The sequence below is a fragment of the Pteropus medius genome, unplaced genomic scaffold, assembly GCF_902729225.1.
Source record: "Pteropus medius unplaced genomic scaffold, Ma_sr-lr_union100, whole genome shotgun sequence".
Taxonomy (NCBI): Eukaryota; Metazoa; Chordata; class Mammalia; order Chiroptera; family Pteropodidae; genus Pteropus; species Pteropus medius.
In genome coordinates, this window is record NW_024351730.1 from 21,271,991 (window position 1) to 21,290,194 (window position 18,204).

The 18,204-nt window shown below is 35.9% G+C and overlaps 1 protein-coding gene across 9 annotated transcripts in view; it reads left to right on the forward strand.

Annotated features, from left to right (window-relative positions):
• SLC4A4 (solute carrier family 4 member 4) overlaps window positions 1–18,204 on the forward strand; it is a 357,503-nt gene that overhangs the window by 322,130 nt on the left and 17,169 nt on the right. For all 9 annotated transcript variants that reach the window (XM_039845398.1, XM_039845397.1, XM_039845399.1 and 6 more), the window contains 3 exons: window positions 9,246–9,424; window positions 10,537–10,609; window positions 17,362–17,430. In XM_039845398.1, coding sequence (XP_039701332.1) covers window positions 9,246–9,424; window positions 10,537–10,609; window positions 17,362–17,430 — 321 coding nt within the window. The remainder of the gene's footprint in view (window positions 1–9,245; window positions 9,425–10,536; window positions 10,610–17,361; window positions 17,431–18,204) is intronic.

Here is an 18,204-nt window from a genome sequence, read left to right on the forward strand (position 1 = left end):
AATTTACCAAGTGATCCTCCAGATTAGCCTAGTACCCAGCTGGCCCCATAGTTACTACAATATTAATGACTATGGTCCCTACACTGTACTTCACATCCCCGTGATTATTTTGTAACTACCAATTTGTACTTCTTAATACCTCTACCTTTTTCACTCAGCCTTCCAATTCCCTCCCATCTAGCAATCACCAGTTTGGCAGCTTTATTTCTTTATTTTGCTGCAGATGATTGGTCAATATAGTCATAGCGCCAGCCTCTGTTCAAGGGCGTGAAGAAGGACTCCACTATTTGAGGAAGGAATGGCAACTTTACACTGTAGAAAAATATGTGGGATAGGATTATTTTTCCAGCCATTTTTGGAAATAAAATCTGCCACATTTGTACTAAAGAATTTGTCATAATCTGGATCTTAGTGATTGCTTCCCTGTGGTGTCATTTAGGGATTTTTTTTTTGTCTTCTCTACTTTCTATAATTGGTCATTGGATCTAGACTCTGATGAAGTATAGTTTTAACATTTTATATCTACATCTATATTTTTTGAGGGCGGGGAGGACAGGAATGTATACTACATTTTTGGCAAAAGGTTTGCCAAACCACAGAGGTAATGTGAATTTCAGCCCCAAACCCAATTGACGGTTTATGGTTAGGAATATCTTTAGAGATTATTTATTTCTTTTCTTATGGCATTACCTCTAGTGGTAAGGCCAAGAAGGGCATATATCCCCACTGGCTTTCTCTATAGGGTGTTTTTTGTTTTGTTTGTTTTTCCCTAGTTGACCAACCCAGTATGCTGAGTTTAGAGTATCTTACTTTTATTTCAGGAGCTGTCTCCCATCTATACTCTTTTCCCCATGTCTTTAGGATTTATCTCCTGTCCCTAGAGTTCAGATGGTCATTCTAATTCAGGCCTTATGCCCCAAGAATTTGCCTGATCTCTCAGGGCAGGCCCAGGCTCCAGGACTTACTGACCCTATAGATTTACTCTCTCTTGTTGCCATTGTTTTTTGTGTCTAGCTGTTTCTCTTACTTTCTGACAGATATAGCAGGATTGCTAAAAGATATTTTCTGTATTTCATTGAGCATTTTTAGATGTTCTATACTGGGAAAGATTTCAGCGTTGATTTCGTTTGAAAGGCTGGAAATGGATGTTGACTAATCTATTTTATTCTGAGAAAAAATTGGAAAGGTATTCTTAGTTTTGTTATATAGTCAACCAGATTTGCTCTGTGTCTTTGAAGGTAAATACCTATTATTTTTTTGCTTATTAATTTTTCTTATTAATAAAATTCAGAATTTTGAATTTAGCAAATTTAGGCTTGATAAAAATATAGATTTTATTCTCCTATTCCCTGTAGAAAATATTAGAAAATCTAAGGATATTAGCTTTTATCTCTTAAAATGGGAATTAAGTATATAAAAAATAAGTTTTCATCACTTTTGGAATTACTTATTTGAAATCATTCCTTTGAATAACAATAGTTACAGAATAAGTGTCAGTCTTCTGATACAAATCTAATGATACCAGTGGAAATATCATTGTGAATTAAAGGCTTTTCACTCTGGATATTGTTTTGTTCACATTTTGTTAGGAAAGGAGACTGTGGAATGTGAAAATTGGAGATTCTGTCTAAAATTATAAAGGGCTCTGACTGGCATGAAATTGATTTAAAATAGACCTGAAATAGAGAGAGATGGAGGCATTGTGATATTAAAAGCAGCATGTTTTTGGGTGGCATTTGCTTTGGCTCCATGTCAAGTGGCCTTGGCTGGCCGACTGCTCTGTTTGGGATGGGATCCACCTTTCCACTCTGCTGAACAGCTCTGTATTGATGTAGAAACTCTAAGGCACTTGGCTTTTTTTGGCCATCATTTTGGTTAGTTATGACCCACATTATCCTTGCACAGCACTCAAAATCAAACCAGGTTCAGCAAGGTCATGACTTCTCCAAGGTCATTCTCTGAGTCATTGCAGAGACAGAAGAGTATCTGAATGTCATTTTGCAAAGCAAGGGATACTTCTCACATGGAAAATGATTCTAAGTGTATAGAAGGGAAAAATAGTTTAAGATGGATGTATAAACATAGATTTTAGGTGGTTGCAGCAATAAATTTTTTTCTAATAACTTCTGTAGTAAAACCCTTGATTTGAGTGCATTTTCTTGGATAACTCTAAAATTTGACTCACTTTTAATTTTCATTTTTATTTCTGCTCTCATAACCCATGATCTGGTTCTTTTATTTCACGTCTAGACAATTCTACCAGTTTAGCCATGAGTTAATAACCAGTCTCTCCTGCTTCATTCCAAAAGCAGTAATTTTTTTCAAAGCGTTGTCTTTATATGTTAGTCCTATATTTCTAAACCTTTACACCTTGGCCTCTAAATCTTTGCTCCGTAAAGAATGTCCATTTGCCTTAGCCTGGGATTCAGATTTCTTTGCGATATGATCTCAATCTAAATTTAAAATGATTCTCTCTATATACTATACAATACTTTGGTCAAATGAATTATTGGCTTTCTTATACTGTTTACTCTTAACTCTCCTCTCCAGTCCTCGATGATTATCAGTCACCAAAACCCTCCCCATCCTTTAAGATCCTCCAAATACAAAAATTTGTCATTGTAGTCTTCATTCCTAATATAATTTCTATTATTCTTGTTTTTGCTCTTAGTAAATTTGTATTACTCTGTGGCACTGGTCACATGATATCTCTTGTGGTACATATTCTGTGTAATAACCTTATCTCCGTTTCTGGACCAAAACGTTTTTAAGGCAAGGGCCACATTTCAATCTTCTTTTCAGCTGTCGTGTAGCCCATCACAATAATTTCCACATGGTAGACTTGGTAAAAACACATTGAAGAATTTTGCTGTCTTGGGCCACATGGTTCTCAGAGTTGTTGTGCTATGCTAGATGGGTGATAACTGAAAAACATGGCAACCCGTCTCCAGTTCTTACAGTGAGTGCTTATGTAATTCAAAGCCCTGTTTACATGTTACTGCTGCAGCAAGTTTTTCTGGGTTCACTCTAAACATCGTTAAACAGTTTATCCTCTGTACTTTGGGGTGTCTTTTGCAGACTTCTTTGAATGTCTATTTACACTGCATTGTAATTTGTATACAGATCAAAGTCCCCTCATCCTATTGCGAACCCCTTGGTAGGAAGAACTACGTCATGATTCGTGGTGTCCCCACCAGCTTATTGTCTGAGTCACGGGGGACACCTAGCATGAATGTTTATTCTGTATCTGCATGTGTGTGCACTGCTCCTGACCCTTTCGTTACCATCTATTTCCAGATGTAAACGTTAGACTATTAGTTTCAGAAAGTAGAACATCCTTTGGATTTATATTCGTGAAGACAGGGACTTTTTTAAACTTTAAAGGACTTATTTAACCTTTCAAGCATTTATTGAGTCCTCGCTATGTACGGAACACTCATACTAGATATTGAAGATAAAAATTGTTCTAAGCTATAGTCTCTTCCCTGAAAGAGTTTAGTGGATGTTTTCTATTCACCACCCATCTCTACTACCAAGGTTGGAATTGACCTTGTATTTCTTTGTGCTTTGTATCTTGTACATAAAATTAATTATTTGCTTCTACGTCTGTCTTCAACTAATCATCTATAAACCCCTTAAGGACAGGTGTCTTGTCTTACTGTTTTATCTAACACAAGGCCTAACATAGAATAGGTATTCAATGAGTGTTTATTAAATAATAGTTTTCCAAGTAAAAACATGAGAAAATGCAAAGATCTCAGGGTGAGAAGGAGTGTGGTATGTTGAGGAACAGATAGCAGGTGGACATGGGGAATTAGTGATTGAAGGTGAGGTCAAAGGGAGTGGGGCCAGATCACATAAAACAAAGGTTTTCAACCTCGGCGTTACTGATATTTTGATTACTTCCTTGTTGGTGGCGACCGTGCAGTGTATTGTAGACTATTTAGCAGCATCTCTGGCCCCTATCCACTAGCTGCCAGTTGCATCCTTTCCCCCAAGTTGGTTACAACCAAAAATATATCCAGACATTGCCAAATGTCCTGTGGGGGACAAAATAGTTCTGAGAAGAAACACTGACATAGAATTTTATAGATTATTTTACAGTGTTCAAGTTTTATTCTGAACGAAACAGGAATCCACTGGAGGTTTTTGAGCAGGGAGGTGCCAGGTAATGATTGATATTTTAAAAAAGATAACTCTGTGAGTAGAGTGGCTTGTAGCAATAGTAAAGCAGGGATTTCTATGATGAGATTGGCATTAAGGGCTGAGGTTTGCTGGGTGTGTGAAGGAAGTGGGTGAATTTGAGTTGCACCTTGAAGGGAAAGGATGGATTTAAACAAATATCAAGCCATAGAAACAGAGTGCTGGTTTGAAGAGTGGTGAAGAATGTACAAAGCACATTTAGGGAATGGTAAAAGTTCAGGAGTCCTTGAGGGTCCCATCACAGGCAGAGTGGGGAACCTTAGCCTGAGAAGCCAGGCTCATCATTACCTTCTTTGTCCTGCTTGGCCCGATCATCTTGCACTGGCCTCCCCTGCTCTTTCAGTATTTCAGCCTGGATGGATGGCATCAGAGCTGCATTTTAGATACTTACTTTGATAATAATAATGATGGATGGGAGGGGTGCAAGAGTGGAAGTAAGAGGAAGGAGTGGTCAAGGGGCTGCTCTGAAAAAGGCAGAGGCACTGGGGAAGAAGGGTAAGGAACAAAAGACCATCATGTTATTTGAAAAAAATGCTGTTTTATTTATTTCTTAGAGTATTATTTCCAAAGATGTACCAATATTTGAATATTTTCATTCCATTTATATCAAGTTATTCAATACCTTTGCCTAAAAGAGACATCTTAAGAGTGGCTTGTTTTCATATGTATAGGTTTAATTTGCAGGACCAACTCTAATATAACCATTTGGGTTCCGGGATCTTTACGGGAATAGTTGGGACACCATGAATTTTTTAGCATTTCTTTCGCAGTTCTGTTCAACAGATATGTTTCCAGTATTTACCATATGTCAGACACTGTACTCGACATTGTAAGCCTTGAACATTGAAATTTGGCACAATAAATTCATTGCTTTTCCCTCTTTAGACCGAATCTTCTTAAAATCTCTCCCGTTTGTCCATTGTCTTTCCCGTTGCTGTGACTTCAGTTCAAGCTACATTATCTCAAACGTGGATTATGGGAGTGTTCCCATGACTGTTCTCTCTGCCTCTAATCCTGACCATCTATAGTATATCCTCTATAACTGACAGAGACATTTTTCAAAACAGAAATCTGATCATATCACTTGCCTGCTTAAAAACCTTCAGTGGCTTCCCATTACTTTTATGGTAAAAATTTCCAAAGCTTTTAACAAAATACCAAAGTTTTTAACTTTTCTCACCTTATTTCCTACCTCTCCCATTTTCTCCTATGCACCAACTATTTCATTTTCTCAGAATGGCAGCTCATTTACTGTTTTTTTCCTACTGCTTCTCATAACTCATCTCCCAGTTGGTAGTTATGGCTCACATTTTAGGACTTAGCTTAAATACCACCTCATATGTAAACCGTCTCTGATTTTGGGCTGATTTGGGTACCCCTTCTGGGTGCTCCTATGACACCCTGAGCTTACCTCTATTGTAGACCTGCCTGTAACACTGTGGTATTGTGAAAGCCTGTTGATTTGTCCAGCTCTCACTACACAGTAAACCACTTGAGGGCAAGGACTGTGTATTATTTGTAGTTTTACTTCTAAGGTCTGGAGAGTGCCATTGAACAAATGAATTAACATTCGTTCATTTATCCAATGAACATTTATTTAGAGTGTCAGCTCTGTTGGGCACTGTGCCAGGTGCTTTCTTTTCAATGGTGAAAAGAAACACGTGGTCATTGTCTTCCTGGAGCCCCATTGCATTCAAGAAATCATACAAAATGTGATATTGCAAATGTGTCTGGTGCTGTGAAGGAGGGGCAATGGTGTTTTAAGAGTCTCTAAGAGAGGGTTTGACCTAGGGAGGTGCAAAGAGTTCCCCAAGGCAGTGACATACTGAGATCTAAAGCATTAGTAGGAATTAGCTAAATGAGACTGGGTAGGACGAGTGCTCCAGTAGGGCACAGGAATCACTGCATATGCACAGGCTTTACAAGAGGAGGTAACCTGACAAGAACGAATGTCCAAAATAATCCACTGTAGCTGCCATGAGAGAGAAAGAGAGTTGAGTCTGGAGAGGGAACTATATAAAGGCAGACCAGGCAAGGCCTTCGGGTCGCACTGATGATTTTCCTTTTCTCTTAAGAGCATCAAGAAGTCTCTGTGGTTGAGGAAAAGGAAGACTTTTTGAAGGCTTTTGAGGCACAGAATAATTGTATGTCTATAATTACTTTGTCTCAGAACTTTTATATATTCTGGTGTTTTTGCAGTTACCTTTGTATTTATTATACTTTCTACAGTCCTCATTCTAGCCTCTTTGGTATTATGTGGCCCCTTTTTGCTAGTCTCTAGAATATTTAACTCAAACTTCTTTTAGCTGAAATAGTTTAAGGAAGCATTGAGATAGCTTAGGGTAACATGTGTGACTTTTTCTGCAACAACTATTCTTTTGACCCATTGATCTGGTTAGTGTGGACATCTTTCAGTTATTACAGTTTCCTTGGTGACAACATTTGAGGATCCTGCCCATTAATTACCATGTTGGTACCTCTAATATGGTCTTGAGTAATTTAGTCTAAATAGGGCTTAAAACTACATGATAGTTTTAGCTTTTATCCACCCTACTCCCCCCCACCAATAATTCACATTTCTACCAATTAACAAAGTTTTAATTTTTTTATATGGCTAATTAAGAGTTTATAGTTGTCATTCAGAAGAATGTATATATTCTATTTGTCATTCATTTTTAATAAACATTAATTGAGAACTGACTATGTATCATGAAGTCTCCTAAGGTATTCAGGATAAGGTCAAGGTCCTACTGTTACTTGTAGTCTAATGTCAAAGACAGATAAATACACATACGACTTCAAAACAGTGTGTTGAGTGCTATGATAGAGGAAAGAGTAAAGTGATAGATAGGGGAACATAAAGAAGAAGACCTAACCTTACTGGCTTCAACTATCTTACTTGGGCTGTAGCAGGAAAACTACTAGAAAAGATGAAGGCTGATTTAAGTTTTAAGGATGAGTGGGACTGAGCCAAGGGAAGAAGAAGGCAGAGTAGAGGTTATTCCAAGTAGGGAATGTTGTATGGACAAAGACACAAAGGGCATTAGTAAGACATAGCTGAGGAATTGAATGTGGTTGAAAGTGATCATAGCAAAGGATCCAAGCAAGGGGAGAAGTGAAAGAAGATGCTGCAGATGTGAACAGAGGCCAGATCCTGAATGGCCTGAAATAAGGTCATATGACACAACCACAGGCAGGAACAAACAAATTCTGTAGGCTCCACCTTAGGTATAATCAGAATTCAACCACTTTTTGCCATCTTTACTGCTACCACTCTAGTTCTAACTATCACAATCTCTTACATGGATTAGGGCAGTAACCTCCTGACTGGCCTTACTGTCCTTGACCCTCTTCAGTCTGTTCTTAATGCAGCAGCCATAGTGTTTAGAACATAAGCAAACCGTGTCACTCGTTCATTTAAAACTCTCCAATGGCTTCCCATTGCACTCAGTGTACAAGCCCAAGTTCTTACAGTTCTCCTTATTACTGTATAAGATACTGTGTAGTTTATTTATTTATGTTGTTTATTATCTCCTCCAGTAGAATGGAAACTCCATGAGTGCAGGAATTTTTGTCTGTTTTATTCGCAAGTGTGTCACCAATGCCTAGGACTATGCCTATTAGTAAATTGGTAGTCAGTGTTTGTTGAATGAATGAAAGATATATCACGATATTAACCTCATTAGTCACTATTGAATGTGTTTAATTCAGCCATCCCTGCCTTTTTCCTTTTTTCCCCTACCTTAGCAGTATGCTGCTACCTTACCCTACCTCCTTACCTAAGCTTTATTTTCAGACCACTTATACTGAAATGAACTGGTTTTATGAATATATATTAATCACTTTGTCTCCCAAGGAGGTTTTTGTTCTTAGTCAAACCTGGACTGGTAATATCTGCTTTTCTTTCTTGTGTCAGCTATCCTTGCCTGTGATGAGTTCTCTGAGACCATGCATGATTAGACCCATATGCGTGAGCCAAGGGTGAAATCTCGGCATTTCAGTGAGAAGAGAGAAGTGTTCTGACTAACTGTAACAGGATCTGAACCAAAACAGTCACTGGGTTCCTAGTGTAAATCTCATTCTCATTTCTTAAAGTCAATGTCTCTATTCCCTTGGATTGGTCATATTCTGACTCTTGGCACTGCTGCTTTCATGCTGTGAAAATGGACTGCTCTGTTTTCTCAGGCTCCATAGGGGTATTTAGCGTTTGATTTCTTTGCAAACAGAGCAGAGAAATATAACCGTAAAATAACACTGTATGCACATTTAACGGTATTTATTTAGTGAGTAAAAGAGCCAGAGCTTTTGTTATAATTGTCTGCTCTTCCAGTCAGTAAATGTTATTGTGACCATTGGGCAATATTTGAAATCAGTCTATTCTGATGAGGGGGAGTATTAATTACCTTAATGATAATGTTTAATAGATTATAAAGTTATTTTCATATACTATGAGAGGTGAGAAATGGTCTTCCACATTAGTTCTGAAGGTTGCTTTCAGATCTTTAGTCTACATATGCTGAGTACTGTCTAGGTGAACAGCGTACTGCTAAATAGTCAAGCAGAGAAGGCATAGAGCCTGCTTTTAAGGTGCTTATCATACTTAGGTTAACAGCAACCAATATTATGATTGCTACTATGACCATTGTTGAGCTTTACTTTGTAACAACCACTACCATTTAAGTTCCTACGAGACGTTTTGCCTGTTACTTCATTGATTAGTCCAAATAACTCTTCAAAGTAGACGTATATCTCCATTGTTCTGATTACAAAATTGAATGCACTAAACAAATAATAAGTAAGCTGTAATAAATCAAGCTAGAAGAGGTGTCATGTGGCCACTTTGTGTTAATTGCTAGGGCAAATAATGTGAGGATGATGAAGTCCCCTCACTGGAGGAGCTAACCTACTAGTGGATATTTTTTATCATGTAATGTAAGTTGGTTTCTTTTAGTAATCTTAATTCCCATCTGGAAAATCTGGAAATATGACTAGATAGCATTATGAATATTTTATCCACGTGGTTTCGTTACCTCTTTCTACAGAAAGGAGCTGGGTATCACCTGGATCTCTTTTGGGTGGCTGTCCTCATGGTGGTGTGCTCCTTTATGGCTCTTCCATGGTACGTGGCAGCTACTGTCATTTCCATTGCTCACATCGACAGTTTGAAGATGGAGACAGAGACTTCTGCACCCGGAGAACAACCAAAGTTTCTCGGAGTGAGGTATGTTAAGTCAGAGGAAAATGGCTTTATAAAACACATCATGCACACATTCACGTGCCAATCATAAGGACATAGGCAGATATGGAGGGGAAAGGGCTGGTGATAATTTATTCCTGTACTTGCTGTTCTAGAAAGGACTAAATTTTTCATCAGAGAGTCCTCAAATAATTCTTTGAGTACATTTCTTATGATACGTAAATTCCTTAAATTAATGAAAGGCTGAATGCTACAATGTGAAAATGCAAGCAGGTCATTCATTTTCTTCAACACGCATGTCCTTTTGGTGCTGTGGTGCTTAGTCTATCACAATCACATATAAAAGCCAGACCCTTTAATCTTTCAGCTCTATTGAGACTTCCTAAAACTCTTGAGTCTGCTTATGATTTTAAGGTTCTATGAAGGGAAAAAATTTCTTATTTTCTAGTTCATTTTCTGTCCCCATAAGCATTGAGAAACTTTGACCTCCAGCTGTTAAATTTGGGTCACCATGAAGGGCTGTACAAGACCTTTATATGCTGTTGCATAGTTTTTGCAGCAAATGCTGCTACTAAGTGCTTGGGTGAATAGCTCATATGACAGAGCCATCATTTCCCACGCCACAACAGTGGGTGATTCTTTCTTGAGGGCCAGGGGAGGGGGTGTTGTATGGGAATTATATTTGTTAAAAAGTACTTTTGTTGTCTTAGATTTGGAAATTAGACCGATGGGATTTATTGCACTTATGAAATTTCCCTGAGTTATTTATTAATTAGAATGTGAGACAATGTATTATCTGTCTCCTGTGAAAGAAGGTATAATTACACAACAGTTTAAGTTGTTTAAAAAATAAGGGCTTCAAAGAGGCCAGTAATTGATGGACCAAGAGCAAGTGATTTTTTTCTTTCTTGATTCTAAAAGGAGCAAAGAATTTAGCAGAATCAGTTTTTTCTGGATGAATTCAAATTACGTATTGCATATAATAAAATAAGAGAATTTTATAGTTATATTGAGCTTATATGCTGTTCTTGAAGTATTAATTACATCTGATATCAACACCATTGCTGTTTTAGAAGGTAGAAAGACAGAGTGTGTTTATGAAAACAAGAAGTGGTAATCTTTTGATTTGGTTTCAGGGAACAAAGAGTCACTGGAACCCTTGTGTTTATTCTGACTGGTCTGTCAGTCTTTATGGCTCCCATCTTGAAGGTAAATATGTGCAATACTCACCTCTTCCTCATTCCCAGAACATTGATAGATATTGAATGTGTGAAGAGTAGAATTCTTTATGAGATAGCTGTAGGATTCTCATCAGTTCTATTAACATATTGAAGCAGATGTCAAATAGAATGAGGACTTTAAAAAACATTTATTGATTTCCTTCTCATCCCTTTACTCCCATTCTTCTCCTCCTCCTCCTCCTCCACCTCCTCCTCCTTCTTCTTCTTCCTCCTCCTCCTCCTCCTCCTCCTTCTTCTTTACAGTTATTTGGTTGAATCATATTAAATTATCAATGCTCAAACTTTTTGACTTATAAAAATTGCAAGTTCAATCTAACTGGTCTCCCCTCCACCCCACATTTAAAAAGTATTTCTTAAGTAATTTATTTTATTTTGCAATTAAAGTTGACATACAATATTATACTAGTTTCAGGTGTACAACATACTGATTAGACATTTATATCACTTACTAAGTGATCATCCTGATAAATCTAGTACCCATATGATACCATACATAGTTATTACAATATTACTGACTATATTCTCTATGCTGTACTTTACATCCCCATGACTGTTTTTACATCTGACCATTTGTGTTTTTTCCCACTAGTCTTCTTACATCCTTTCTTCGTATCACTTTCCATTTACTTGTTCCTAAATCCTGTACCCCCCTCCTCTCCATATTAAACTCCTGGATAACATGAGTGACTCAGGATGATTACTTTGTAATTTTTCTCCTATTCTTAATTATTGCTGACTGTGTTTCTGTTTTCTTTGATTAGGAAGGCCTAATATTCAGAAAAGGTGAATAGAGTAATATTACTGATTTATAATTAGAAAACTTAGAATTAAACTTTTGACGAAGAAAAATGATATGGTAGTTTATTTAGAAAGTTTGGAGTCAATGTGTAAGTTTAATGGGGTGAATATCTGCCTGAATAGATTAATACGTGGAAGTCTATTTAAAAGCAGAAATTGGACTAAAACAGATTAGTATATACATGTCATGAAGCTCCCAGTTTTCTTTTGCGACATAAGCATTTTCTTTTTCTTTTTCTATTATATAAACATTACTAGGCAGTTATTGATATTTTTTGTATCTTAATGCTTTGCACCACAATGCAAAGCATGAAAATCACCTATATACCTAAGAACTCTGAACAACCACTGTTAAGAATACCTTTCCAAATTTTTCTCTGAAAAATTTTATTTTTAAAAAATTCTAATTTTTAAGGTTTTTAAAATGCTTGATTATACAAGTAATGGAGCAGTACACTCTCGTAAAGAATTCAAACAATACAGAAGGACAGATAGTGAAAGGCAAAAGCTCTCCATTTCTCTCGTTAGCACATTTATATGTCAATTGCCCATCAGACGAATTTGAGGAAAACGGACCTATAATTTCTTAATCTATAGATAAAACTGACTTTACCTTCAGGGAATTTAGATTAATGCAAACATTATGCACAGAATACCTGGTAAACAGTTAAAAGATTTAAGTATTCATTTTCATCCTTGGTTTCCACAATGTCAGTTAACTGATTTAATTCCCTTCTGACTGTGATCACGAAGGAATATATATCTCATGTAACACGTGGGGTAGTAAAATTAAAAATAATCTCAAAGAAGTCATTTCTGGTTACGTAGAGAGAACCTTAAAAGACTACAGATTGTAATGTTCTGCGGGGACAGAGGGAAATCTGTTGTTGCTTTTGCCAGGACACTGTGAGTTGTGAGGTGGGGTTGAAGTTGTGTGTTTCATAGCATCACATCCACTACTGAAATGCTTTATGTTCTTCTGTTGCCCCACAAACAGACGAGCACATCAGATGGTAGAAATATCTAATGACAGATTTTTACCACATATGCAGTGGGACCTCATCTGGAGAGATTCATTTTTAGAGAGGTCATTGCAGGCAGTTATGACCCCATGTTGTGGGTAGCTCTACTGGGAATGAATTTGCCCCTGAGTTCCCTAGAGGAGGGCTTGAATGACACATGCAGTTTCTTTCATGGGATCTCTGTGCTTAGCCACTAGTAAGGGATAATAGGGGTCTTTCTCTCAGTTCAAATTTACTCATCATCCCCCACCCTTCTTCTCCTTTATTTTATGTTATTTATTTTCCTTAATACAATATAAATTCCTAATTTTAAAAAGTCAGATGTGTTTAAAAGGTTTTTTTTTAGTTGTTACAGCAAATTGGCCTTAATCTTGGAGAATCTGTCAGCTGACTAATCATGTATGATTCCAAAGGGACACAGAGAACAGATACTGTATAAATTGCTATTTTTAGGAAGAGATGCAGACTCACATTTTTAACAAGGCCTCTTCTTAACTATTTTCTCATCCTGCACCCAAATATGACTGCAGAGGAATTAAAGCTAAAAGACCTTTTGTTCTTTCTTTTACAATGATTCTTTTTGCCTGTGATATGCAAAGTACTTTAGTAGCTACAGGAGCAGATTAGAATACAGAGGAAAGAGAGAGAGATGTGTGGGATCCATGGGGACGAGCTTGCTTTTCCTTTGACTTTCCTTATGTAATTCATACTTTGACTCAGCCACATTCAGTTGCTAGTGTCCATTATTGTGGCCATTTACACCTTGCAACTTCAGGTCAATGCAAAGAGTCATTGTAGGAATCAGTGAAAAAGGCAGTCCAGCAAACATATTTGTTAGGCAAGGTTTTGCTCAAAAAGTGGAATGTGAAGTTGTTTTGTTAATATAGTGTCCTACATATTGTGGGAAAGCTAGATTTAAAAACAAGAATTAACTAGTCCAGCATTTACTACTGTGATTCTTTCCTTTAGTAATTAAGGATATTCCTTACCTCAGGAACCATATCTGATAAAGTCACCTCATTTTAGATTGTGTGTCCTTTTTATCATTAACGTTTGCTAAGGTATTATGCATTTACCACCAAACCCTTGTAGCTCATTTGAAAAGTAAGTACAGGAAGAAGCAGTTGTTAAGGGTATAGTTAAACTAAAACCTAAGTTACAACTAAGTCTAAAGTTAGAATTAAAAGTCAAGATTAACAATTAACCTCAAAATTCACACAGAAAAGGATATTAGGGTTCATATTGCAGATGGGAATCCTTTTCCCTCCAACTTGTGGCTTTGTACACTGTTTTAAAGAAACAGGTGACAACTTTAAAGAATGGTCTTACTTAAGAGTTTACCTTAAAAGGCGGCTCAAATAAATGAGAGCAATAGAGATGTGTGACTTTTACTTTTAAATTGAAATGGCTCAACACCTTCTCTCCCAACTCCCTACCTCCCTCACAAGTTTAATGGCATAGGGAATTGTAGTGTACTAGGTTTAAGTTCACAAGTATACCCCTTGACCTTAGCCACTTACAGTCTTACATGCCTCAAATCTCACCACTGATTCAACACAGAACTGTTGGGAAACTGGCATAACTGGCTTCCCAAGCCGGTGAAACGGTTTGGATCTGTGTTTCTATAGTGGAAATATTTGCCTGTTAAGCTAGTGTTTTGTATGAGAGACTTGGAGAGAATAAAAGAGCAGCAAAAAGATGAAGATAGTTCCTTGAGCTTTTTTCATTCTTCTAATGAACATAAAGAAATAAAGATCTTGTAAAACTCACTGCTACTTTTGTTCCCTTTGCTTGAATTAGTTTAACATGAGGAGTGGTCAAACTTTATCTTCCAGATTTGTTTAGTGTTCTACAATGTAGAGGATAGCATTTAATTTGTATTTGACAAACATTGGTTGACCTACAATATGTCACACACTCTGCTCATTAACAGGGAAACAAAGAGAAATGATAATGATGATGAAGAAGATGATAATGATGGTGGTGGTGGTGAATCTAATAGTAGTTCCCATTTTTTCTTGTGGGAATAATCTAACACTATCAGAGTCAAAAGAAGGATAAGTGAAAAACACCAGAATGACAGTTACCACAATTTGAAAAATTCAGTGACATGGTCTAAATATGTTCATCTTCATTGACTTTATCTTATTTTCATAATTCTGTCTGGTTATAGGATCAAGCACTTAATTTTTCCATTTTTAATATTTATTAAAAGCATTATAATATTTATTTATAATTATATTTTTGGCTTCCTGAGCTTGTTGATGATTTATATAATTCTCTTTGTATAATTTTATCATTTGGCAATTCTTGATATGCCTGCGAATATTGTATACTTTGTGTTTTTTATGTTTTAATTTCTCCTGTCTCACTTTGGAAAAATGTCTACGTGCTATTACTATGTATGTTATATTATTTTAACTGGAAATCCCATTCTTTTTTTTTTTTTTTTTTTTTTTTTTACTTCTTTTGAGATATTTCTATTGTGATGAATTTTTAAAGGTTGACCTTCTGATGTGACTCATGAACCAAATCCAATAAAATGTATCCTCCAACCCAGTTATTCTTTTAAATTTTACCAAGATTTCTAAACTAGAAAGTATTTATTGAGACACTGCATTATCATAAGGAAAATAGTGAGTTTCATACGAATTTGTATCACATTGAAGTTGGCCAAAAATCTAATTAACAGCCTTTCTTTTATATACACTTTCCTTTTCACCAAAGAATATTTTTAAAAAACATCTTCATATCTAAAGCTATTTTCCTACCTATTTTCCATGCCATTCTGAGTTAATGTTGACTTCTGATTTTATTTTATGGTAGATTCAGTGACATCTGTCATCATAAGTTCAGAGATAATAGACCTGGGCACCAAGGAACAACTTTTACTCACTTTGGTGTTAGAAGTACCTTAGAGAAAATATTGGCCAAGCTTAGGTGAGGGATGGAGATTAGGCTTGGATTTGTGATTCTTTTCTTTCAAGCCAAGAAATCACTTTACATAGATTGAAAACTCTGTTGCAGGGTTTCTAACTAGTTTCCCATAAACTATACTTCTCTTTTCCCTCTTCCTCCTTTCTTTTCTTCCCAAAAAATTAAAAATAAAATTACAAGAAGGAAATCTTCCTATATTAAGGAAAAAAGGAAGTGCCATTACCTGTAAAAAAATAGTCAAAAAATTAAGAAGTGAGTCAAAGCTATAAAATGGTCCCTTCATTAGTTTTACTTTTATTTTTTGGTAAATTTGTACAGAGGAATCATAATGAATGGAAACATGCACATTGGAAAGGAAATAAAGATACATGTCAGAACTCAAATGACTTGAACGTGATGTGTTCACCTCTTTGTGGTGACTGTTGGCAATTACAGCAAACATGGCTTCTTCACTACTTAAATCATCCCTCCTACCTCCTTCAACATTCAATGTCGCTTATTTTTCCCTGAATTCAAGATTAAATTACATATGTTAAAATTGTTTTTTTTAGAAATATGTGATGTTTTATATAAATAAGTATATTTATTTCATATAAAGTTAATAATTTCTATAGCTAACCAATAACAATTGGAGAATGTTGTGACATTTCGGAATTTACTGTTTCCCTAGTAGTGGCTGAAGGGTCTCAGATACCGAACTGTTTTAGGTAATCACAAGGAAAGACTGATAGAAATTGTGCTTTACTTAATACAAGGCATTAATTCTTTAAATATTACTCTAAAGTCACACTGTTTTCTGGCTACAATAGCTTCCTTTATGTAGATTTGGTAAGATTGGACTTGATTGCGGTTTAGTATTTTATCTTTGAAAACTCCTGAAATTAGTTGAACTTTTTTTCAAAATACAAGCATGAGAACCTTTTGTAGTTCAGACAGAATACTTCTCAGAAACAGTGTTTCTTAATTTGCTTAGTTTCTGCGATACCAGGGACATTTCAAAGGTCTAGGAACAGATAAAACTTATGAACATCAGTCATATTGGAACTTGCCATTGTTAAAACACCTTGTATTAATGTAAAGAACGTTTTTGCTAATTAAGACATGAAATGTGCTAATTCAGTTTTTAAAGTTGTATATTAATCCGTGTGTATAATTAATAGCTTCCAGATGCTCGATGCTCCTTTCAAGCAGTGTTCTCATTAGTTAGTTTTATTAATATTCCTGAGAGGAAGAAAGAGGATAGTCTTTTGATGTTTTCTTAATTAAAGGAAACATTTAAACACCAGATTGATAGATCATTTGGTGAAAATTATTAAGGAAAGAAGTCACCAGACTGTTGGGAAAAGAACTTGGTCTCAGGAGTGAGATGACTCTACCTCTCTACCTCACAGTCCCTCCAAGTATCTGGTTTACATAGTCATTTCTTTTGAGGGGAAAGGGAAACAAATGTTTTTCCCCATTAAAAAACAAAGTTATTATTAAGGCCATACATGCCCATTATAAAAAAAAATGCCAACAGGCATCAAATGAAAATTGAAAGTCTTCACCCTCTTTCATTTATTTCTAGTACGAAAGGTTTAGAAGTTTATCAACGATGAGTAAAGCACACTAATTTGCAATCACTATATTATTATGTCCTATCTTTTAGTTTCAGATTTAGCTTCTATTTAAACTATCCTGCTCATGGACACAGACACTGGATTGGTGGTTACCAGAGGGAAGGGGGTGGAAGGGAGATAGGTAGGGGTAAAAGGGGTCAAATATCGGTGACAGAAGAAAATTTAACTTTGGGTGGTGAACACACAATGCAATATACGTATGATATAGTATTGAATTATACACTTAAAACCTATTTGATTTTATTAACCAATGCCATTCAATAATTTTAATTAAACTATCCTCCGTTACTGTTATTATTATCATTATTGTTTTAAAACCTTGCTCCATTTTTTTTCTTTTCTAGTTTATTCCCATGCCTGTGCTCTATGGCGTGTTCCTGTATATGGGGGTAGCATCCCTTAATGGTGTCCAGGTAAGTGTTTCATATCAACCTAAGTATACTCCTGTTTTTCTAGTAGTAAGGCTAGTCCAGTAGTAGATCTTCAAAGAAAATTGCTAATTATTTTCTAAGTTTTTAAAGTGCATTTATTTTCTACTTTCTCCACTGTTTACCTGCTTTTCATTTCCTGATTTAACAAAGTTAGCTGTGTTAACAAATGTTATCATACGTACCCATTCTTAAAATAGGATGGTAAGGTCATTTGACCAGGAAGGTAAGAGAACTATGACTTTCCTTCCTTCTACTTTACTTCTTTTCTCCTTCCCTTTCTTTCTTTTTTTATTTTTCTTTTTCTTTCTTTTTTTTTTTTTGATCTCGAAAAGGAAATCTAACCCTTTTAGTGTACTTGTCAAGATACTATTTATCCATTTGCCTTTATTCTATACTAAGATCAGGCTATTCTTATTTGATTTGCTTTTCACATGGCTAAGATCAATGATCGAAAGTTTTCAACAAATAAAAGAATAAAGTCAGTGTGATTTATATGCTACTTTTGTTGAAATCTTCAGCTATTCACAACTTGGGTAAAACTAGCCCCCTTTTAAAAAAATCATTAGGGAAAACTTTGTAAGGGACCTTGTCTTTCAGTTGAGGTTTAATTTAATTCGCACCAGGAAACTGGAAGTACTTCTGCTTTCTGGCACCTTGTTAATTGTAGCCTTATTTAGCACTTAGTGATATTTTAATGGGAAAAGACTGCATGTTCTCTGAACATCGTAAGAATTTATTTAAACCCCTTCATAATAG